General features: G+C 39.3%; 1 protein-coding gene across 5 annotated transcripts in view; it reads left to right on the forward strand.

Moving 5' to 3' along the window:
- Positions 1–26037, forward strand: part of diaph2 (diaphanous-related formin 2) — a 780284-nt gene that overhangs the window by 426826 nt on the left and 327421 nt on the right. For all 5 annotated transcript variants that reach the window (XR_011964075.1, XM_072594677.1, XM_072594675.1 and 2 more), the window contains 3 exons: positions 13788–13886; positions 14754–14848; positions 17027–17128. Coding sequence is in view for 4 of the 5 variants with exons in the window: in XM_072594677.1 (XP_072450778.1) it covers positions 13788–13886; positions 14754–14848; positions 17027–17128 (296 nt within the window). In the remaining variant the exon portion in view is untranslated. The remainder of the gene's footprint in view (positions 1–13787; positions 13887–14753; positions 14849–17026; positions 17129–26037) is intronic.

A 26037-nucleotide genomic window follows, 5' to 3' on the forward strand; every position in this document is an offset into this window, starting at 1 on the left:
TTCAAAGTGAAGGAAAATTACAAAAGATGCAGAATGCGTGACAGATACAATATGGCCCATTTAACATTATTGACTGAAGTTAAAATAACAGCAGTTCAGGCAGCATCCAACGAGCAGCGAAATCAACGTTTCGGGCAAAAGCCCTTTTGCCCGAACCGTTGATTTCGCTGCTCGTTGGATGCTGCCTGAACTGCTGTGCTCTTCCAGCACCACTAATCCAATATTTGATTTTCAGCATCTGCAGTCATTGTTTTTACCTTGAAGTTAAAATAAGCCCACTGGATTTGTTTTTATAATTCCTTTGTTTATTAAAATTGATTATTTCATAATATCATATGAAATATTAGCAGGAGCAAACAATGTGATCCACTTGAGCCTGTTCTGTTATTCAATAAGATAATGATATGTAACTGAGAACTGATCACCACTTGCCTTCTTGTCCCCTTTCCTCACTAAACTTCTCTTCCCTCTTCATTCAAAGATCTGTCTTAACTTAACCAATCTCCACTGCTATATGCAGAATAGAATTTCCAAGCTAATAGCCCTCAGAAAGAATAAATTCTTCCTTATTGCGTTGTTAAATAGGAAACCCCTCATCTCTAAACTGTACCCATTGTTGCTCGACTTCACTATAACAGGAAACATTCTCTTGACATTTACCCTATCATGCCCCCTCAAAGATAGATGTTTTCATAAAATTACTTTTTATTCAGTGACCGCGGATGCAAACTGCTCAACCTTTGCTCATAAAACAAATACTTTAATACATATTCCAGGAATGTCCTTCCTTGGGTTTGGAGACAAGACTGTATACTGTACTCCAAGGGTTGCTTCTCCAATGCCCTTTATGGCTATAACAAAATTATTCCATTTTCATATGCCATCCCACTTGCAACAAAGGCTAACATTCTATTTGCAGTACCCACATGTAAATGTTTTGTGATTCACATGTGGGGGAACCCAATTTATTAACACCTAACTAACAAAAGCTCATTGTTATGAACTCAGTCCCATACTGGGATGTACTTTCTAATATCTGGCATACAAATCTTTCCTGTAATTATGAATGGCTGCTTTGTATTGCCTGCATTAAGTTCTAACTTGCATATAAATTGACTTCAATAGACTTAGGAATGGAACCCATTCACAACCTGCAGTCTATCTTACAGAACAGCCAGATCTGTCTTTAGATTAGATTAGATTAGATTACATTACATTACATTACATTACAGCGTGGAAACAGGCCCTTCGGCCCAACAAGTCCACACCGACCCGCCGAAGCGCAACCCACCCATACCCATACTTCTACCCCTTACCTAACACTACGGGCAATTTTGCATGGCCAATTCACCTGACCTGCACATCTTTGGAGTGTGGGAGGAAACCGGAGCACCCGGAGGAAACCCACGCAGACACGGGGAGAATGTGCAAACTCCACACAGAGAGTCGCCTGAGGCGGGAATTGAACCCGGGTCTCTGGCGCTGTGAGGCAGCAGTGCTAACCACTGTGCCACCGTGCCGCCCTTGGTGGAGCATTACTGGAGCATTCTGCAGTATTTTTTTACATTTAAATAATACTCTGCTTTTGTATTCTTCTTTTTAAAAAAATTGAAAGCCTCAAAGTTCCACACGTTAAATTACCTGAGTTTTTGCCTCATGACTTATACTAGCTTAATTCTGTTTCGAGCTCTTTGTACCCTCTTAAACTTTTTTTCCTACCTATGTTTGTATGAACTGTAGTTTTGGCTATAATACAATTCAAGGCATTACTATAGATTATACTAATTCCTGTGGCACTCCAGTAGTTTTCCAAACCAAAACAGCCCATTTATCTTGATTCTTTTTCTTGTTAACAAATAATCTATACATGCTAACATAGCACACTAAAAGTTATGAACTCTTGTCCAGCAACCTTTGATACGACATCTTGTCAAGTGTCTTGTCGAAGTCGAAATACACTGTATCTAATGGTTCCACTTTATTTGCTTTGTTTATTACATCCTCAAATAAAGCTTAACAAATTTTTCAAACTTATTTTTATTTCCACTGAATGATGCTCACTCTAGCTGTTGGTATTATGATTTTTAAAATGTCCAATTTCTACCTCCTTAACGATGGATCCTAGCATTCTCCCAAGACAGACATTAGACATATCGGCCACAGTTCCTTATTTTGTGCTTTTTCCTTTGTCTCCCTTGATAGTGGTCTTACATTTTTGGCTTTCTGATCTGTTTAGATTTTTTGAGAATCTGTGGAATTTTGGAAGGTGCAATCAGTACTATTTCTGTAGCCATTTTCTTTAAGACCCGAGGAGTCTGAAGTCCTGGTGGCTTGTTGACCTTACATCCCATTAATTTTCCAAGTACTTTTTCCATTGAGATCATTGTTTTATGCTTTTCTCACTGTTTTGGCTCCTGACTTTTTACTAGTCTTGGTTTTTTTATATCCACTACTGAAAAAGCTGATATAAAATATTTATTCAAAGTCTTTCCATGTTATATTTAATATTTGTCACTACTTTTCTACCATTTTACCTTTCCATCGGTTTGCCAAGGTTATCTAAGATTAAAAAGAGATCATTTTAAAAACTTATAGCCACATTACCTTAAGTCAAAGAAACATCAGAAATGGTTTCCAGACTACTCGGACCCTTTGGCACCATAGTAGCCCACAAACCTACCAATGCTTTTAAACAGTGACTAATAAATCTAAAGGATCAATTAGATACCACCAGCAAAACTGACGTAATTTATAAGATACCATGGAAGAACTGTAAAAAAAAACACTACATCTGACAAACTAACAGGAAACTTGCCACTAGGATACATGAACACCAACTGGCCACCAAACGACACAACCCACTATCATTAGTTTCTATACATACAGACAAAGAAGGACAACACTTTGACTGGGTCAGCAGGCACATCCTAGGACAGGTGGAACAAAGACATGCACAAGAATTCAAAGAGGCATGGCATTCTAACCAGAACTCCATCAATAAACACATCAATTTAGATCCTATCTACATTCCCTTGAGAAAAAAAGAACCAGGAATGACATGACCCACCTTAAGAAACCAAAATCTATAAATAGAGAAGCGGGACATACCAGCATCGCTTCACCGAAGACTCTGACTGATGATGTTACCTAGTATCGTGACAAAACATCTAAAAACAAACCTTCAAGCTTAGCAAGCTAACTTAAATACAAGAGATATGATCAATTAGAATGGCAGATGGAGTTTAATTTGGATAAATGCAAGGTATTGCGTTTTGGTAAAACAAATAAGGATTTTATACAATTAATGTCAAGATGAGAGTGGTGTTGGAAAAGCAAAGCAGGTCAAGCAGCATCCCAAGGAGCAGGAAAGTCGATGTTTTGGGCAAAAGCTCTTCATCAGGAGGGCATCCTGATGAAGGGCTTTTGCCCAATACGTCGATTTTCCTGCTGCTCAGATGCTGCCTGACCTGCTGTGCTTTTCCAGCACAATTCTAATCTTGACTCTGATTTCCAGCATCTGCAGTACTCAATTTTGCCTTATACAATTAATGATAGAGTCTTTGGTAGTGTTGTAGAACAGAGAGAGACCAAGGGATTCAGGTTCATAATTCTTTGAAATATTTGTCACTTTCAGACAGGGTGATTAAGAAGGTGCTTAGCATGCTTGCCTTCATTGCTCAGGCCTTTTGAATAGAGGAGTTGGGATGTCATGCTGAGGTTGTACAGGTCATTTGTGAAGCTTCTTCTAGAGTACAGTGGTCCTGTTCTCACGACCTTATTATCGAAAGAATGTTATTAAGCTGGAGAGGATTTAGAAGATATTTACCAGGATGTTGCCAGTAATGGATGGTAGAGTTGTAAGGACAGCCTGGATAGGCTTGGACCTTTTTAACTGGAGCGCAGGAGATTAAGGGCTGATCTTATAGAAAAAATCTTGAAGCGTTTAGATAAATTGAATGGCAGGTGTCTTTTCCCTAGGATTGATAATTTTAAGGCAGGGATCATGTTTTTAAGGTGAGAAGTTTTTTTTGCACAGAGTTGTTAGTGTGTGGGATTTCCAAACAAAGTAGTCAATACAGATACGGTTAAAATGTTCAAAAGGTAAGTACATGAGCAGGAAATGTTTGGAAGGATATGGGTCAAGTGCAGGCAGGTAGGACAGTTTAGCTTGGGATTATGTCAGTGTGGACTAGTTGGATCGCATGGCCATACTGTATGACTCAATGAACCGAACGAGGAGGTGCTGGAAGCAGATTATTTTTTAAAAGTATTTAAAAAGAATCTTTGGAAATTACTTTGAATAGCAGTAGCAGATACTATTGCTAAAGCTTGTTTAAAAAATGCTTCATGATTGAGTCATAGAATCATAGAGATATACAGCATGGAAACAGACCCTTCGATCCAACCCGTCCATGCCAACCCAGATATCCCAACCCAATCTAGTCCCACCTGCCAGCACCCGGCCCATATCCCTCAAAACCCTTCCTATTTATATACATATCCAAATGCCTCTTAAATGTTGCAATTGTACCAGCCTCCACCACATCCTCTGGCAGCTCATACTATACACATAACACCCTCTGTGAAAAAGTTGCCCCTTAGGTCTCTTTTACATCTTTCCCCTCTCACTCTAAACCTATGCCCTCTAGTTCTGGACTCCCTGACCCCAGGGGAAAGACTTTGTCTATTTATCCTATCCATGCCCCTCATAATTTTGTAAACCGCTATAAGGTCACCCCTCAGCCTCCGACGCTCCAGGGAAAACAGCCCCAGGCTGTTAGCCTCTCCCTGTAGCTCAGATCCTCCAATCCTGGCAACATCCTTGTAAATCTTTTCTGAACCCTTTCAAGTTTCACAACATCTTTCCGATAGGAAGGAGACCAGAATTGCACACAATATTCCAACAGTGGCCTAACCAATGTCTTGTACAGCTGCAACATGACCTCCCAACTCCTGTACTCAATACTCTGACCAATAAAGGAAAGCATACCAAACGCCGCCTTCACTATCCTATCTACCTGCGACTCCATTTTCAAGGAGCTGTGAACCTGCACTCCAAAGTCTCTTTGTTCAGCAACACTCCCTAGGACCTTACCATTAAGTGTGTAAGTCCTGCTAAGATTTGCTTTCCCAAAATGCAAAACCTCGCATTTATCTGAATTAAACTCCATCTGCCACTTCTCAGCCCATTGGCCCATCTGGTCCAGATCATGTTGTAATCTGAGGTAACCCTCTTCGCTGTCCACTACACATTCAATTATAGTGTCATCTTCAAACTTACTAACTGTACCTCTTATGCTCGTATCCAAATCATTTATGTAAATGACAAAAAGTAGAGGACCCAGCACCGATCCTCGTGGCACTCCACTGGTCACAGGCCTCCAGTCTGAAAAACAACCCTCCACCACCACCCTCTGTCTTCTACCTTTGAGCCAGTTCTTTATCCAAATGGCTAGTTCTTCCTGTATTCCATGAGATCTAACATTGCTAATCAGTCTCTCTTGGAGAACCTTGTCGAATGCCTTACTGAAGTCCATGTAGATCACATCTACTGCTCTGCCCTCATCAATCCTCTTTGTTACTTCTTCAAAAAACTCTATCAAATTAGTGAGACATGATTTCCCACGCACAAAGCCATGTTGTCTATCCCGAATCAGTCCTTGCCTTTCCAAATACATGTTACATCCTGTCCCTCAGGATTCCCTCCAACAACTTGCCCACCACCGAGGTCAGTGTCACCGGTCTATAGTTCCCTGGCTTGTCTTTACCGCCCTTCTTAAACAGTGACACCACGTTTGCCATACTCCAGTCTTCCGGCACCTCTGTGACTATCGATGATACAAATATCTCAGCAAGAGGCCCAGCAATCACTTCTCTAGCTTCCCACAGAGTTCTCAGGTACACCAGATCAGGTCCTGAGGATTTATCCACTTTTAACCGTTTCAAGACATCCAGCACGTCCTCCTCTGTAATCTGGACATTTTGCAAGATGTCACCATCTATTTCTCTACAGTCTATATCTTCCACATCCTTTTCCACAGTAAATACTGATGCAAAACATTCATTTAGTATCTCCCCCATTTTCTCTGGCTCCACACAAAGGCCGCCTTACTGATCTTTGAGGGGCCCTATTCTCTCCCTCGTTACCCTTTTGTCCTTAATATATTTGTAAAAACCCTTTGGATTCTCCTTCATTCTATTTGCCAACCATTCTATTTGCTATCTCCGTTTTGCCCTCCTGATTGCCCTCTTAAGTATACTCCTACTTTCTTTATACTCTTCTAAGGATTCATTCGATCTATCCTGTCTATACCTGACATATGCTTCCTTCTTTTTCTTAACCAAACCCTCAATTTCTTTAGTCATCCAGCATTCCCTATACCTACCAGCCTTCCCTTTCACCCTGACAGGAATATACTTTCTCTGGATTCTTGTTATCTCATTTCTGAAGGCTTCCCATTTTCCAGCCGTCCCTTTACCTGTGAACATCTGCCTCCAATCAGCTTTTGAAAGTTCTTGCCTAATACTGTCAAAATTGGCCTTTCTCCAATTTAGAACTTCAACTTTTAGGTCTGGTCTATCCTTTTCCATCACTATTCTAAAACAAATAGAATTATGGTCGCTGGCCGCAAAGTGCTCCCCCACTGACACCTCATTCACCTGCCCTGCCTTATTTCCCAAGAGTAGGTCTAGTTTTACACCTTCTCTAGTAGGTACATCCACATACTGAATCAGAAAATTGTCTTGTACACACTTGACAAATTCCTCTCCAGCTAAACCTTTAATACTATGGCAGTCCCAGTCTATGTTTGGAAAGTTAAAATCCCCTACCATAACTACCCTATTATTCTTACACATAGCTGAGATCTCCTTGCAAGTTTGTTACTCAATTTCCCTTTGACTATTGGGGTCTCTATAATACAATCCCAATAACATGATCATCCCTTTCTTCTTTCTCAGTTCCACCCAAATAACTTCCCTGGATGTATTTCCAGGAATATCTTCCCTCAGCACAGCTGTGAAAGTTCTAAGAATCTGAAGAAGTCCAACTTGTAAATCTTTTGCCAATTTAGTTTTAGAGTATAAGTCAGAAATATATCTAGAATAGTCGCCTTTAAGGAAGTTAAAATACTCTAGTCAAAGCAGCAGTGACCTATTAAGCATCTGAAATTATTTTCCTGAGTTAGGTGTTGCTTACTGTAGCCACAAGTTAAGAGATTCTTCAGAGCTTTCTATATATGGAGGGCTTATTTAATGTGTGTGGTCTGAATGAAGAAGAAAGAGAGTGTGAGTAACTGTGAATTCAGGCCAAATTGGAAATTTGGGGGAGCGGGCCAACTAGGTACTTTAAATTAGGGTTTACTCAAATAAATCAAGGTCCACAGAGTGAGATTTGAGTAGGAGACAAAATTAAAAAGGGATTAAGACCATGGTGGCATGATGTCTGTCACAAGTACCTGGGGAGCAGCTGATTGGCAAGTAGATTTGGTCAGTACTTCCAAGTGGAAGTTGAATGTTTGGATTGTCTTTGAGTCTCGAAAGTATTTTTTTCTCTCAAAAAAAAAGAGTGAAGAAGCTCTTTTTAAGATTTAATAGTAAGCCCACATTCATTCAAGGGTTAACAGAGATCTTAGAGTTATGGATGGGTATATGGAAAGGAAGGGTTGAGAGAGATATGGGCCAAGAGCTGGCAAATGGGACTAGATTAGGTTAGGATATCTGGTCGGCATGACGAGTTGGAATGAAGGGTCTGTTTCCGTGAGACACATCTCTGACTCTACTTGTTTCGTAATCAGCATGGAGTGCTGCAAAGATGTCTGCCCTTGATTTAAGATTAAAGCTAGCCTTTCACTATCCTCTTTTTTTCTTTTGTGTTTCAACCATTGTGAAAATGCATTTGATAGTTTTGGAGACTAGGAGTTCTGAGAAGGTCTGCAAGATGTGCTTTGAATAGGTAATTGCATGTTTTTCAAAAGATAGACTGCTTGTTGTACTTGAGCATTTACATAAGTTTATCTCCTAAAATTATAGCTGCAGTTAACTTCTGCAGCTAATGGCCTGGAGAACATTTGTAACAAATAGATATGGACAGAAAGTGCAGTGAATTTTACCTGAAAGTAGTAGTATTTTCTCTTTGATAATTCATTTTTATTTTGTAGGTAATATGCAGTATGAACATGCCAAGACTCTGATTTCAGAATTTGTAAATTCCTGTGACTGCACAATTTCCTGCTACTGTACCAATTTACATTCCATGTCACAATATTGCCACCATTCTGTCTTGTTTATGCCATTGTTACTCAGTAATATTTTTTATGTTACTTTGCGTGGGTAACATCACACTTGATTTACCACTTTCAGTCTACCAAGCACAAAGGATAGCACTGTAATCCTATCTATCTTGTACCTCCCAGCTATCTTCAGTGGAAGCCCTGAGGCTGTTTCTTCAGTCCAACAAGTTGATATCATTTCTGATGGTTACAGATTTAAAAATAGTTGATTTAATGTTTTTTTTCTTCTGGCGTATTTTGTTCTCTGGTAAAAATGAAGATTTCAACCCAGTGCAGCTGACTGAAAAAAATAATGAAGTACCCATACAACAATAATGTAATGTTTATAAAATACCTTTAATGTAGTAAATCACCCCATGTTACTTCACAGGAGCATGATCAAATAAAATTTGACATGGAGCCATGTTACGACAGACGAGGTAGATTGTCAGAATTTTGTGAAGGAAGAGAAAGCTGTAAAAGTGAACAGGTCTGCAGAGGGAATCCTAGATTTCCAAGCCAAGGCAGTTGAATGACAGCTCTGAAGGAAATTAGGAATCTCAAAGGGCCAGAATTGGAAGAATACGAACGTTTCAGAAAGTTGTTGTGCAGGAGATAGCTCCTGTGATGGGGAGAAACAAGCTGCATGGATGTTGGGTGACAAGGACTTAATGCATTTTCAGATATAGATGTCACAGTATTGTATTGAGCACATGTTCATTAAGGGTGCCAGGTGGAATGCTAATCCGAAATACTTCAGTCTCGAGGCAACAAAGGCATGGATGCAGATTTCAGTTGAGCGAAGACCATTGAAGTTTTTGCCATTCTCCATGGTTCATAATTTACCCTTGTCTTTTTGTAATTGGTCCTTTTGTGAATTTATACTGCCAGACTTTCAAAATTAAGATTTCCTAAAGACTTCAAACAAAATTATCCCAGGCAGCTTCTCACCGATCATCCTAATTGCCAAGTATTTGTTTTTTTAAAATATTTTTTCTGCTGGCCTTTGCACAAAATCAATAAAAGTCAACTTGTGATATTCCTTTGTAAAAATGAATCCCTTCCTCATTGACTGCCTCTCTTATTCTAAAGTCGGTAGAGAAACCAATAAGCATGCTGCTGCTAGGCTGCTCACTCCAATTTATAATTCATTTTGCTTTTTTGTTGCCTGTGAGCCTACTCTGAAAATCAATGCTTGCCTGCCTTTTCCTTTTCTGCTCAGTCTTAAGATAGTTGCTGATAATAAAGGTTATTTATCCCATCATAATTTAGCCATCCAGCTAAATTCTAAAGTCTCCATTCCAATTTCAAAACACTTTGTGAAGACAGTCCAGAGCTTTCTTTTTGGAGGTCTGTCCCATACTTTACTGGAACCTTTGTTTTGTCTTGTTTGCTTTTCTCACAATTTAATTTAAAATCTACTCCGTGTTGATACTTCTGTTCCCTTAGTTGTGTTAAATATTTTCAAACGATCATCACTTATTTGGCCCCTTTGCAGATTTCTAACTCTTTTTGCTTTTGTTTCCTTTCTTCTGAAAATTTAAATCTTGATTGCATCAAGTCGTTTTTGTAACTTTCATAAGTAGTCTGCAGCACTTTATCAGTGACAGTTTGTTGACTGATACAAAGCAGTTATAGCTGTAAATGATCACAGCTCCTGACTTATCTTTGGCAACATTATTGGAAACCTGCTCGACATGCATGGTGTTTTGATGTCTGAACTGTAGCACTGTGATTATGTTATAAATGTAACTCTTAACATACTAAGTATGTTCAATTTACCTCCTCACTTTCACTTCACTGTAACTTTATCATCCATGCAGAAAATAGTATATGGAAATCTAGTTTGACCATATTGCTCATTTGTTAAAGCATACCATGTCAATAAATAATGTTTAAAAATGACCTAAGGAAATACATCTAATTTTAATCCACATATGTATTAAAACTATTCCATTGTCATTAAGATAATCAGTTTGTGATCCCATTCTGAGCGTTCTTGTCCATAATCAGCTCCTGTTACAAGTTCTTATGAAGAAGGCACAAATGAGTTCAAGAGCTGGTTTGTCCAATATCTGACAGATTGCAGCCTTTTCCCTGAGTGTATCCAATGGTAATACTGACACAAGGGGTGATTCTCATATTCATAACACTCTTTACTATCATTAAAATTCTTCAAAAGCAGATTTCATCATCAGATATATTTGTTGTCCTGTTTTCCTAAGACAGCTTTGCCAGCCAATGCTTCTGAATAGAATAGCACTCACAACTATAAAAGAGTTTGTTGATTGTATGATCAATTTGAATGATATTGGCCTTGGCTTGCGTGTGTATTCCTCAGCTGCCACCCCTGTACACTCAAAATGAACCAGCATTTTAACACTGAGATGCAAAGAATGAATACCTATTTTAATTTTCACATCGTGAATCTTATCAGGAACAAGTGTCTCACTAAATTCCTATCGACTTTGATGAGTTCCACAAAATACTTACCATCAGTATATAGACTTCTGAAGATAGTTGTTATGTTTCTGATATGATAATCATTCAGTTATACCAGATAATTGTCTCCCCATATTTTCCCTCTAATCCTGATGACTAAACAGCACATCTACTCTTATGTTATTTATAATAGGCTTATATTATACCAGGATTCATGTACATTATCTTAGATGGAGTCTTATGATGAGCAATTGATCCAAAATGCAACAATAACAGTAAATATTAGTTACTATTCTGAATGCATAGTGAAAGAATTAGTCAGCTATTAGTTTGCATATCCTTTGTGATTTTGATATCTAATATCTATTATAATCATCATAGTGAGCTTGACCTTACCTTCTTGTTGAGTTAATACTTGTTTGTTGAATTAGAACCTTTGTGTCCTCAATTTCAGAACTTGTACATATTATTGTTAATGTTTTGGTGTTGTATTAAGGGAATGGAATTGTGAGGGCTGCAAGCTGTCAAAGTAAATGGTACATTGGTGTTTAATGTGCTTGTTTAGGTGGATAAAAAAAAAACGACTTTGTTATTTGAAGAAACTTAGGGAGTTCCCACAATACAGCGATCATTATTCTTCTTTCCTTCATTCAATGCTATCAAAAAACAATGACCGAGCCATTCATGACATTGGTTATTTTGGCACCTTAGTGTGCCTGAATGAGCAGTCACATTGTTAAAAGCAACATTTTAGATGGAAAATGTTTTGAGATATCTTAAGGGTGCATTAGTCAATAAATAAGTGGAATCAGATTTAAAATTATAATACTAAACACAGAGCACAAGCCAGGCTTATGAAATCTGTCCTCTTTTCAGTCATGATCAGCAATTGTTGTATGAAAGAGAACATTACAAGGTACAAAGAGAAAGTATTCAATCCATCTTAGCTTATTCTTCTGATTGGAAAGGGAGAGAAGGTAGAATCATAATATTGTCATTGTGTCATGTAATGCAATCTTGAAGAAATCTTTGTTGTTTGGCTATACCGCCATGAAGATGGGTGCAGAAATAGATTACCTTTTGTTTGAAGATTTTCATAACATCCATGTAGTATGTTTTTTTGTGTTCATGGTTACGCTTCCTTCTTGATTTAGCTTAACTTCAACATGCTCAGAATTCACCTCAGCCCAATCTTCATTTCTTTGGTTGTTTCTTTTCTAAGACTTGTGAACTAACTAATGCACCTTGAATTGCTGCAGTGAGTGTCATAGTCTCCTCCTTAATAACCTACTCCACACCTGTGGTGCTCCTTGTTATTTGATGCTAGTTGCATTCTTCCATTCATCATAGCTGGAGGCCTTCACCACTGCAGAGATATCCCAGAATTTACTGTGGTCAATGGTACCAGTGCCATCTTCACCAGGCCATTGTGGCCTGGTAAATTAACGGCAATTTGTTATCGTGCATGATTAATGACATTTGCCCCAAATTTGTCAGATAGGAGAAATTGGTGCTCTGCTTTATCGAAGGGGCCTTTGGGTCCAAGTGGATGGGATGGCACCAAAGTGGCTGTCCACTTCTGCAGTAGTTGAGACCAGGACACCAGATCTTTGCCAAGGTTGCCACCTAGGTCAGTGTGTTCTCAACCGTCTAGAGCAATGCCCAGCAGTGTACAAAGTCTCAGATCTTCTTCACTCTGCTAGCTTTACTGTCACCATCTTTTTTCCTTTACTTCACACTCATTCTACCTCTGCTACTGAATCCATCCTTCTGCCAAGGATTACGCACTACAACTCTCTTGATGGCATTCGGCATCTTCTTTCACTCCATGTCAATGGGCTCTGAAGTGCAACTTTGAACAGTAGAACCATACAGTACATAGGTTGGCAATGTGCCATGATGTGGAGAGGCTGGCATATGTCGAATGCCAAAGGTTGTGGATGTGAGGTACATGTGGACCCTGACCTCGAGCATGTCCTGAGATTCTGGTGGTTGGTGTAAAAAAAGGTATTCCAGATGAGCAGGTACAGAGCTGGAGGTGCCAGATACCCACTATTACTTTCATATCAGGAATTCTTGGTATCTAGTTTCTATCTGACACATGGTAGAAAAAGAACTTACATCTTAATAAGAGTGTCAACCATCAATAATCCCTGTAAAAATATTCCTTTCTTTACCTGAATGAGAATCTTGTCCCAATGCTCAGAGGTCTGCTTGAAAATGGAAAGGCCTCTCTGAAATTCTCAGGCAATTATTCAGGTTTCTCGCCATGTCCCACATTATTCAGGGTCTTATTAGATTCCGTCCAAGCTTCCAGTTTGCTGACAGTGCTATTAATTCCAAATCACTCCTTTATATATTTAACAAGTATAGCTTTTGTGTAGTATGCAAAAATACCCAGTACAGTACCCAACACATGACCAATGCTATTCTGAGAGCTTCATAGATCCACTCCAACCTCACACTTTTAAAAAAAAACTTCCATCCGTACTATGGGTATTTCAGCTCAAAGAAACAATTTTGAGAAATCTCTCTCAACTCCTAAGTCCAATTACTTACCTTGCTGAGTCACAAAACAAAATGAAATAAATACCAGTTCATTTGTGGTGCAAATAAATCCAGGCATCAAAATATGCTTTTAAATGAAAGCATGATGGATACAGAAAAATCTATTCAAGTTAATTATTAACTTCAGGTGCACAGATAAACCACAAACAAATAGTGTTTCAACAAATATATACACTCAAATTGAACAGTTAACATTGCAGGTCCTACTGATGCACAAGCTGTCATGTTGCAGCTTCCTCAAATATTTCGGTGCCACTAGCTTTGGTTATTTGATTTTGTGTGCAACTTCTCTTCAACATCTACATCTCCCCTGTTCTGTATTTAATCAAATTGCTGATAAATTGTCACAGCACAAGTCATTAACACTTGGAGTTCCAAAGATAAGTCTTTGGATTTGAAATGTTAACTCAATTTCTATCTCTACAGGTACTGCTCGGCCTGCTGAGTTTCTTCAACTCATTGCTTTTTATTTCACTAACATTGTGACTGTTTTGTTTTATATGACAGTCAAAAAGGATGATGTTCAAACTGAGGAAAAAAAGTCTGTTCCCAAGAAAAAAATAAAAGAACTGAAGATATTGGACCCTAAAACAGCTCAGAATTTGTGTAAGTGCTTCACATTCTCGTAATTTTGGGATAGTCATGACTTAATGCATGTTTGATCAGGCTCAGTATGGAACAAAGTCAGTGAGGGGCTCTTGTGTCTCAGTGGTGGTCTTTCTGCTTTTGAACCAGGAGACCTGGCTTTTAGTCCCTCCTGTTCCAGAATTGTGTAATAACTTCTCTGAACAGAGAGGTTAGAAAATACCTTAAGCAAAAGCATTTGATGTACAAAGATAAATGGAAATTATATTTGTTGAAAGTATTTCATAAAACCTGAAAATACTGTTATTTTACACTGTAACTCTATTAGCTGTGACCATATCTACTATTCTCTGTATCTTCAAGTTCTATTTGATAGTATACACAAACCTGTATTAGACTGAAAATGATGGTAGGGTGGAGCGGGCAGAGTGATGGTGGTGGCAAGGCAGTGTGGTGTGGTTGCAGGTTTTGACACTTTGGCAGTTAGGAAAGAAGGGATGTAAAATCTTAGTGTGGGTGCTTCAGATGGGCAAAAGGCACCCTCCAAGGATAGATTAGTTTTAAAACCATTTTAAAAGCTTTTTAGGAGAGAAAAAAAGCAGCCGCTCCCACTTTTCCATGCACCTCAATCGTTCTCTGACATGACCAGGATAGCAAATTCAATTGACCCTTTGGTTATTTATTCCCCTTTGATAGGCACACTGTGAGTTTTGGTGTTGAGCTTTTGGAGTTGGATGACAAGGTGATGGTCTGGGCACCTGCCCTGTTTAATGTGTCCCAGGTCAAAACACAACGGGTGAAAGCACACAAAATCGAGTCTATTGTCTTAGAAATTGAAAATGCATATCTTTTATTGAAGCAACAATCATCTTTTTTGTTTTTGTGCAGCAATTTTTCTGGGTTCTTATCGCATAGCTTATGAAGAAATCAGGAATATCATTTTAGAAGTGGATGAGGAGAAGCTCAGTGAGCCCATGATTCAGGTAAGCTTTGAAGTAATTTTCTTTTCACAACAGCATTCATAGCCTTTTGCTTTGCCACAGTTCTTCACCATATAATATCCCTCTTTTTGCCAAGTGTATTTCACAAAATATAACATCTATTCATTGAGACAGAGCTGGAAGACCAGTACACTGGAGTGTAAACACAAAAGCATCATGCCAGAAATTCTTGATCTTTTCTGTCGATGTTGTCTGAGGTTCTTTGACCCCATCTGAAGCATTGTTTTTCTTGAGATTATTTCAGGAATCTGAGTCATTATTTTGAGTTCCTTACCATTATTTGAGTTCCTTACAGTTCAAATAATTTAAAAACTGTATAATTAACAAATTGTTATATCAGTATACTGGGGGGAGAGATGTTTTAGTTATAGAGTCACAGGCTGTCAGTGTCTCTGGTTGACCTGCACTTATAGTTTTGTAGCAAACTACAACTCAGCCAATCCATGGGCTGTTCTTCATCAGTCTCTCTTTAACTTGGTGCCAGTTTGTCTCAAACTATCCCCATCAGGCTTTAAAAAGCAGAATTGTCATCCATAGCTAAAAATGTGCACCATTTGGTATTTCCAAGTTGCAAAACTCTCCTTGCCTTTCTGTTTATAGTTCAAAATGGTAAAAATGCAACGTCCATTACAAGATTAACACCTTCTCTTCGAATTGTTCTTCCATTCCATCAATCTGTATCTGCCAACCTATGCACAACTACAAAGTGACCTTCAAAGCATAGTTTGTTGTCTCTGACTTCATATGCATATGTTGTTTACAATGACAGTTTTTTTTTCCGGCAAACAAATCATTGCTTTTATGGGGTCAGTGATGGAAAAGATCTGTTGTTTGGCACCTGTCAATGTTCAAAGGTGGATTAAAAAGTCCACCTATTTATTTGTGGAGGTTGAATATCATATAAAGTTTAAGGTGCCTACTGGGGCAATAATTTATTCTAATAACTTAAAATGTTACAGGTCTAATTATTAAGGTTAGTGTTCTTGGGAAAAAAATAATTTTGTCATGCATCTTTGTAAGACAAACATTAAAGCAATTGAAGTCATCACTGACTACTAATCCAGGCTGAAAAATTCAGTGAATGTATAATATTTAATGAGTAAGTTGCTTGTTTAAATATAACTACAAGTGATATCAGCTATTTAGGGAGCAAAATACAAAGTAAAGTTACATTATGTAAATTAACTGCAAACGTTTGACCTTTCACATAATGCAAATCAGTTTATGCTTCAAAACATTTTCCTCTCCTCAATAGTTTATTGCATTTTGTCCTGGAAGGATAGATTGTATTGGCTTATATTTTAAGCATCTTCACAATTGCTGCCTATGCACTGTAATTGCTATTACCAGTAGGCTCATTATTCCTTCGTAAAGCTGGAAGGACTTACTGCTATGTACTTCTCAATCATTCAGCCAATTTGAGATTTAATGAAACTTCCCCAATGCCAACAAGGAAGTTTGAGTGATAGGCAGACCTAGGACTTAAGGTTTAAGGGTTCACTGTTCAAATCCTTAACTATTTGGCTCAGTATAAAAGGACTTCACATTCAGTGTACTTGACATTTGGTTTTGCGAGTGAGTTTAAAGAATGGTGACATGACTTTATAGTTTTCTGGAGTCAGTTTCAGCACACTGGAATTGTGATTGATCATCATTTTGAATTAAGTTTTTTCTTGAAGAAAGCTCATTTTAAGCAGATATTTACCTGGTAAGCATGATCACCTGGTTTCAGTGTGAAGAGAGAAAGGGAATATTCAGAGAAGTATATTGTTTTAGTTGCCAATTTAGATGACTCTTTTTGTTTCCTTGATTTTCTAGGCATACACTTGTAGTTAAGTTAATTATGTCTGTCACACCGAACTTGCTACAATTTAAGCAAATTATAAACTTTGTCTCAGTAACAAGAAATACAGAGTCCAAATGTTTTTGTCGTCTCAGCTATGAGAAGCAGTGACATCCTCCGCAAATATTCATATCATATCTGAGTCACTTGATCGAGCTTCTGAATCGATACAACCTAACTGGGTTACCAATCTTCAGAAGTCAGCAATGCAATGTTCACCAGCACTGACAATTCCTTTTATATCACGAATTCCAAAGCCTCCTTACCAAAACAGTTCCTGATTACGTGTTTCTCTCCTTCTGTTTCTATTTTTATAGAACTTGGTGAGATACTTACCAGAGCAAAAGGAGCTTAATACTTTATCCCAATTCAAAGATGAATATGATAACCTATGTGAACCTGAGCAGTTTGGAGTGGTGGTAAGTAGACTTAGAAAAGACATTTGAGAATACTTTATTGCTGCAGAACAAGGCAAAGTGAACATCTTTCAATAATAAATTCATTATTTTCTCTTTGACTGTTAACATAACTTGCAACATTCCATATATCAGAGCTTATGATTTGCATTCTTAGTGATTGAAATGTTAAAAATGTGAAATAGTGATGTTAAAATATCAGCTGTAAATCTGTTGCAGTGTATATATTTCACTGGCAATATCTTAGTTCCTGCAGCCTTCCATTTGTAAATGGTGGTGGCCAGTTCAGTTGGGTTGTGTTCATATGACACACATGCTGATGGTTGAAGAGGTCAGCCCTTGAGAGGCAGTCTGCCACAAGTGCTACACATAAAGTTACATAATATCATTGTAAGTTGTTTTTGACGTTTGCATATGTTGTAAAGCCACTGTAGTCACTGACCATTATGGTGTTAGCCACCAGCTCTGAAAAAAAAGTCTTATTATTTTCCCTCTCTCTTTATTTAATCCCCCCCCCCCCCCCCCCCCCGGCCCCCCAGGCAATATGCTATATTAAGAACCTCATGTCACACTTAGTATCATCGCTGAACTGGAGCTTTGTGTGCCCTACCAGTTGCCTGGTTCGAAGTACCTCACCATACACAAAGTCCTTTGAAATATCTAAATGATAAAAGTACTCAATACAGATGTGTAGGATTTATTTGGAAGTGAGATGGCCATATTCTGGCATTTATACTTGTTAGATATTACTTGATAAAAAAATTAAGCTCCATTTTTATCATCTTCTTTACATTCGTATGACATACCTGTTCTCTTGACCTTATGTTTTTCCCTTTTGATGTTTTGTTCCAATTTTCTCCCGCTTTAGCTTTGATGTGGAAAAGGGCTTCAACTTCAATTTCTGTTTTATGCACTCTATTTTTCCCATTTCTGTTTTGCAGAATTGGTGAGGCAGCACACTGAGTAAAATAATATATATTTTTGCTGTAAATGCTGTCCTCAGTATCATTGTTCCAAATGAGGGAAAAATGGCAGTCTTTGTACCTGTAGCTGGAGAACACAATGCCTTGCAGATACTCTTTGATCAAGTGGTCAGTTTAGCAAAGAGTTCCAAAGTAGTTTTCCTCTTTAAAAGAAAAAAAGTAATAGTTTCAGCATGTTACTTACTGACTTTATGTACGTGGTTCTTGAAGCTATTGTGAAACAGATTTTCCTGTCATACCTTAGTTACATTTTTTAAGCTGCAGTATTCCATAATAACATGCACTAAGTCTGTAGGCAAACTGAAAGTTTGATTTTGCTTCACTGATTCTGTTTTGCATGCATTTTTTTTTCCAGACCACCAATCTATTTATGGTTGTGCTAAAGGCACTGAATTTCAATGTTTCAAACTGTCCCACACTCTGCTGAGATTATTACAATGTTTGAATTTTTAAATGATGTTTATTTTTTTCAATGTTGTGGGACCCAGCACAAGTGAATAGAGTTATTAGTTAAAAGCACACACTTTTAAATGAGGTTGGAGTTTCTTATTGCAATAAAGTAGTATGCAATCAGAGTTCCAGTGGTCTGAATAACTGAATTTGGAACCATTCACTTTGCATTTCTTCTTTTCGGTAAGTGAACAATAATTAGTTAAACTATTGAATGCAACACGATGGGCTAAACTAACTTGGTGGTTAGTTAGTTTTGTATTACCCAGTCACCGTCACCAGGGTCAAATTTGCTCACATGGTCTTCCACTTTTCACTGCATTAATTATATTGTGTGCATTTCCCAGCAACTGTGTAACGAATGAGACAGATGTGCATGCTTACTAGTGAGATCTTCCAGCTTACATACCTTTGGCACCATATTTAAAGCTCTGCAGCACACCACTTGGTTTTGGATGCTTCTAGTTAAGAGCAACATGTCTCATTGCAGTGCCTGATGCAGAAAATATCACAGAGGGAGGGCAGGCTATCTCCCTACTTCCACGACACAAAACTAGAGGCACTAGTGGATAGGAATGCAATTCTTTGCCAGTTGACTACCAAAGGATCCAAGCATCTAAAACACATCTTGAGGAGCTCAGTAGTGTGCTCCATTTTGACATGAGCAGCATTAAACCTTCATGCTGCTTGAATAGGGCATTTGTAAAGGTGCTATGACCCATTATTAGAGGGGTAGCTCTTGTACATCCTTATGTAATCCAAGTACCTTGGGAGGAAGCTGGAACCTGAGAGTTCTGTGGTATATAAGGGGTATGGCAGTTTCTAGGATATCTGGTGCAAACCTGTAAAATGTGGCATTGATGGTTACATATAATTTGGCTGTCAGTGGAGTTGGAAGCCCTTTTTGTTGACAAATTATGCGGGTTGATGATAGGATGCTCACAAAGCAACCAGAGTACAGTTGATCACCTGGGAAAATAGTAATAGTGGAACGTTCTAGTAACAAAGCTGCTTGACTCTCATTGTCACAGGGGAAGGATGTTAAAATCTGTGCTTTTTACGACCATCACTTACATTTGTGGGTTGGAGATTGGGAGATGAAATGAGCCACAGATATAAAAATTCAGGTTATTTGTGACCCTGACAGCCAATGATTTGGGATTGCCACTTCTTAGCACAAGTCCTCCTCCAGCAGATAATAGTTTGGGCTGGGATATCCTTAATTGTCACCTGTACTACCATTCAGACAGTTGATGAAAGTGACTGAGAGTGCTTTAGATCTGCTGTAATTATTCACCTTTGCATCCTTGCTGGATCTTAGCATTTTGTCTTTCCCCTGAAAGCCAAGCTGCAGCCACTTGAGATTACTGTTCTTGCTGATCGTATTCGAATTTCCTGTCTCCTACATTGCTTTTGGAAAAACAGAAAGGCCACAATAACTCCAGTCTTGCCTATGTGAGCGACATGAGCTAGTAGTCTGAAAGGAATGTGGGAAAAATGACAGTTTTATTGAAGGAAATCCTGAGTCCTCCCAAGTATAACAGTGAAACATTATGGACGTAGGTTTGCTTGCTGAGCTAAAAGGTTCATTTTCAGATGTTTCATCACCGTGCTAGGTAACTCTTCAGTGAACCTCCGGAGGAAGCACTGCTGGTGTTTCCTGCTTTCTATTTATACGTTTGGGTTTCCTTGGGTGAAACATACTATGTACCATGAGGGTACAACATTATAGAAGCTTCCCAATCAAGTAACAGTCATACGTCAATAAGGAGCTCTGAGGTGTGTGACCTTATCCAATTTATCATTTTGTAATGTTGCTACACTGGAGCTAGAATTTTGCGAATAGGTCACCCAGGGAAGTCCTCTTTCCCTCAGAAGGCTCATTTCCACTTCATAGCCCATGTCCTTGCGTTTCAGTGTGAGAATCTTAAAACTGGAAAGCATTGTTTTCTAGAACTTGTTATGTAATGTGTTTGCAAGCTTGAGAATTTCAGGTCCTGCTTTTCAGTTCCATGTTATTATGACTCTCAGTGCACACAACATCATACTCAAAATTGCTTGAGGTTATAACTTTTAATCTGTGTTCTTGGATAATAAATGAGTTAAAGTTGTCAGGTCAGTAAAGGTCTGGTTACTGCAGTTGCCCCCATTAGGGCCTCAAAATCTGAAGTTTCCCCACCCTGCTGCATCCAGAGTAAACCTTACTACGTAGGTCTGCCCACATTACATCAGTTAGGAAGTATATTGTGCAGTTATTGTGCAATTGACTTTTGATCTGACATGGGTCAAAATTAGAGTGGTGCCGGAAAAGCACAACAGGTCAGGCAGCATCCAAGGAGCAGGAAGATTGACATTTCGGGCAAGAGCCCTTCATCAAGAAGGCACATTAGCTCAGTGGTTAGCACTGCTGCCTCACAGCACATGGACCCGGGTTCAATTCCCGCCTGGGGCAACTGTCTGTGTGGAGTTTGCACATTCTCCCCGTGTCTCCCCTTTGGGTGCTCCAGTTTCCTCCCACAGTCCTAAGATGTGCAGGTTAGGTGAATTGGCCATGCTAAATTGCCCGTAGTGTTAAGTGCAGGGGTAAATGTAGGGAAATGGGTCTGGGTGGATTGCTCTTCGGATGGTCGGTGTGGACTTGTTGGGCCAAAGGGCCTGTTTCCACACTGTGGGTAATCTAAAACTAAAAGAAGGGCTGACATGCCAAGCTCAAAAATCATATTAGTGAGTAATATGCGAGAAACTCCACCTGTGACTCTCAATTTTCCCATTATTCTTCTTGTTGCTTTTTCATTGTCCCTATAATCCCTGTGACCCATTTCGGTTGAGCAACTGCATTTTAGTATTAATATGCTCAGTACCCACTTTACTCACAGGCTTTGGAAATTTTCATGACATTGTTAGTCGTACACCTTCCCCATACAGAGGCCAGAGTTAATATGACCTGGTGATCTGCACTTATCTCCCAAGTGACTGCCCAGCTCTTCCTCTGAGCAACACTACTTATAACTGAGCTCTGAAGACCTGATGCATGAAGAAAGCAATGTGTGCCATGGGCATGCTGGCAGCCTCTAACTCAGTACTGAAGTCAGTTTGTGCTGAGGAAACGATATGAACCAGATATAGGCTTTCACTGAAGTGAGTGTGAGCTGAAAAGCAAACTAAGACTAAGGCAAGATTAAGTCTAATGTCCCTGCAGGCAAAGCAACCTACCTGAAGCAGGCAAATCAGGGGCACTCTTCAACACCAAGTTTCAGGCCCAAAATGGTGTCTGAGTTGATCCACGAGCAGGTTTAGTGATATCGAGAGGATGGCTGGGTCAAGCATGAATCGACGTTTCGGGCATAAGCCCTTCAGGAATGAGGCTGGTGTGCCAAGTGGGCTGAGATAATTGGTACACCAACCAACCTCATTCCTGAAGAAGGGCTTACGCCCGAAACGTCGATTCTCCTGCTCCTCGGATGCTGCCTGGCCTGCTGTGTTTTCCCAGCACCACAATTTTCAACTCTGGTCTCCAGCATCTGCAGTCCTCACTTTCTCCTGGCTGGGCCAAGCATTCAGGCAAGCTGTGGCTTTGTTTTACCTGTTGAGATTTGTTGACAGAATAGAGGGAATTTAGAAACATGATGTAACAAGGGTAAGTTTTGCCTTTAATAAGATGGAAATACGGCTGTTGCACTCAAAGGCAAGATTCTAAATTCACCATTTAAAACTCAAAGCAAAAATTAGGAACATTTTTTCTTATTGACAAACATCTGAATTTTTTTGTTCTCATTATGTCACCAAATCTCGCCATATTAAGATGGGGAAATTTCCACAATATCATGAGTAAAAATACTTCAGGTTCTGGAAATCTCAAACACGAGCAGAAGCTAATGAAAATACTTTGGTTTAGTAGAATCTGTGGAGAAAGCAAGTGTGAACCTTCCAAGTCGATAACCTTTCCTCCGATGTATAGTGTGTCGCGAGGATTTTTCAGAGGTTTGGATGGGCTGTGTGAGGAAATGATTCCAGAATTTATTACTTATAAGCACACAATTAACACATTACAGCAGTTTTATTTTTGCCAGCCACTTAATTGAAGTCAGGAACATTTTCTATCTGTTTGATCATTGTTCTTTGAAAATTTTTTTTGATGGCATTTCTGTGCCATTTGTTGACGAATCCAGTCTCGCGACAGAAAGGTGCATTAGCTACCTTTTCCAGTCACAGCTGCAAAGAATTCTATCCATAAGCAGAAAGCGCTGGAAATTCTTGGTAACTCTTCCTCTGAGTTGACTTAAAACGTTAATGCTGTTTTGCTTTTTCCACAATGCTAAGTATTTCAAGCATCTTGTATTGTAATTTCAGATTTCCAGCATCCATTTATTTTGCTGAGACTCCAATTTTGTTTTGATTTTTGAACTTCAGGCAGTATATGCTGTTTAAAAAAAATGTATCTTGCTTCATTGCTTGTGCCTGCTACAGACTTGTTCAATACATTTACTGACCAGTTCTCTGAGAGGGAAAGGGGAAAATGCGCATTGCATAAAATGGAGAATTCTGAACAAACTAGCCAATATTCTCATAGTGGCTTAGAGAATAAGAAAAGGAGTGGAGGAGATCTGTTTTTTGAGGATGGAAAGTTCTTTAGTGAAGATGATCAAGAGAAAAAGGCCATGAAAAAGAAAACAAAGTGAGAAAGAAATGATGGACAGGACTGGCAGCACTTTGACTTGTTCCAGGATGTTGCACTCACTCAAATGCCATCTGTCATGCATTATCAAATGAGTATTAGGTGCAAAATGTTGACCACTTGCCAGCATTCACAGATTTCAAAAAAGCAACAATTCCAGGTTTCTGAACATCAGAGGTCACTGTATGAACCACTATGGTTGAATTTTAATAGATTGGGTCTGACAGCTTTCATCAAAGCAGAGGAAGCTGTATATAAGTGCATAGTGTTTCCCTTTGAGGGCCTTTCCCTTTCACAGAATTGCAGGCAGTTTTGAAATGGCTCAGGTTTATGTCTGACACTTTGACACTTATTGCACAGGTGCTTTTTAAGAAGAGCAAGGTTGCTACTTTCTCAGCCTAGATCCACTGTCAATTTTAACTATTAAGGTAACAATAGATTGCTTCTAAATGTCAGCAATTTATGCCACAGGATAGTCCCCTGCTAAATTCCTGTAAAGCTTACAATGCCAGGAAATATAGTAAATCAAGCATGACAAAAATCAAGATTTTTTAAAGACTTTACCAATAGACTTCTTTGGAAATTAACATCTGCATTCCTTTTCAAGCTTTCATGAATTAACTTTCTGGGTGTCCTGAAATATTGAATATACCTTCAACTTAAGTTATCACATGTTGATGTTCCAGTACATTTTCAGAACAACTGCATTGTAATCTAAGTGTATATTCAGTGTTGTTTTTTGTTGTCAGTCTTGCTGAGCTGTGTCACTTTCTTCCAGTGATGTCAGTGTAAGCTGAGTCATTGTCACACAATAATTTTGGATTGTGTAAGATTTTAGTGCAATTGGATATCTTGAAATGCATAAAGGTGGATAAATCCCCAGGACCTGATCAGTGTACCCTAGAACTCTGTGGGAAGCTAGTGAAGTGATTGCTGGGTCTCTTGCTGAGATGTTTGGATCATCAATCGTCACAGGTGAGGTGTGGAAGACTGGAGGTTGGCTAACATGGTGCCATTGTTTAACAAGGGTGGTAAGGACAAGCCAGAGAACTATAGACCAGTGAGCCTGAAGTCAGTGGTGGGCAAGTTGTTGGAGGGAATCCTGAGGGACAGGATGTACATGTATTTGGAAAGGCAAAGACTGATTAGGTATAATCAACATGGCTTTGTGCGTGGGAAATCATGTCTCACAAACTTGATTGAGTATTTTAAAGACATAACAAAGAGGATTGATGAGCGCAGAGCGGTAGATGGACTTCAGTAAGGCGTTCTATATGGACTTCAGTAAGGCGTTTGACAAGGTTCCCCATGGGAGACTGATTAGCAATGTTAGATCTCATGGAATACAGGGAGAACTAGCCATTTGTATACAGAACTGGCTCAAAGGTAGAAGACAGAGGGTGATGGTGGAGGGTTGTTTTTAAGACTGGAGGCCTGTGACTAGTGGAGTGCCATAAGGGTCGGTGCTGGGTCCTCTACTTTTCGTCGTTTACATAAATGATTTGGATGCGAGCATAAGAGGTACAGTTGGTAAGTTTGCAGATGACACCAAAATTGGAGGTGTAGTGGGCAGCGAAGAGGGTTATCTCAGATTACAACAGGATCTTGACCAGACGGGCCAATGGGTTGAGAAGTGGCAGATGGAGTTTAATTCGGATAAATGCGAGGTGCTGCATTTTGGGAAAGCAAATCTTAGCAGGACTTATACACTTAATGGTAAGGTCCTAGAGAGTGTTGCTGAACAAAGAAGTGCAGGTTCATAGCTCTTTGAAAGTGGAGTCGCAAGTCGATAGGATAGTGAAGAGGGCATTTGGTATGATTTCCTTTATTGGTCAGGCATTAGGAGGTCATGTTGCAGCTGTACAAGACATTGGTTAGGCCATTGTTGGAATATTGCATGCAATTCTGGTCTCCTTCCTATCGGAAAGATGTTGTGAAACTTGAAAGGGTTCAGAAAATATTTACAAGGATGTTGCCAGGGTTGGAGGATTTGAGCTATAGGGAGAGGCTGAACAGGCTGGGGTTGTTTTCCCTGGAGCATCGGAGGCTGAGGGGTGACCTTATAGAGGTTTACAAAATTATGAGGGGCATGGATAGGATAAATAGACAAAGTCTTTTCCCTGGGGTGGGGGAGTCCAGAACTGGAAGGCATAGGTTAGGGTGAAAGGGGAAAGATATAAAAGAGACCTAAGAGACAACCTTTTTACACAGAGGGTGGTATGTGTATGAAATGAGCTACCAGAGGAAGTGGTGGGGGTGTGCTGTTACAATTACAACATTTAAAGTTTGGGAGAAGATTTGTAGCTCGGGTGCTCGTTGTGCTTCTGTTCGCCGAGCTGGGAATTTGTCTTGCAAACATTTCGTCCCCTGTCTAGGTGACATCCTCAGTGCTTGGGAGCCTCCTGTGAAGCGCTTCTGTGCTGTTTCTTCTGGCATCTATAGTGGCAATATATAGCCACTATAAATGCCGGAAGAAACAGCACAGAAGCGCTTCACAGGAGGCTCCCAAGCACTGAGGATGTCACCTAGACAGGGGACGAAACGTTTGCAAGACAAATTCCCAGCTCGGCGAACAGAACCACAACAACATTTAAAAGGCATTTGGATGGGTATATGAATAGGAAGGGTTTGGAGGAATATGGGCTAGGTGCTGGCAGGTGGGACTAGATTGGTCAGCATGGATGGGTTGGACCGAAGGGCCTGTTTCCATGCTGTACATCTCTATGACTCACCTGTTTCCCTCTATTATACCCCACCTCAGAAATTAGTTTGGCCATCATATAGAACATGGAACATAGAACAAT

This window comes from Chiloscyllium punctatum, chromosome 25 (assembly GCF_047496795.1).
Source record: "Chiloscyllium punctatum isolate Juve2018m chromosome 25, sChiPun1.3, whole genome shotgun sequence".
Classification (NCBI taxonomy): Eukaryota; Metazoa; Chordata; class Chondrichthyes; order Orectolobiformes; family Hemiscylliidae; genus Chiloscyllium; species Chiloscyllium punctatum.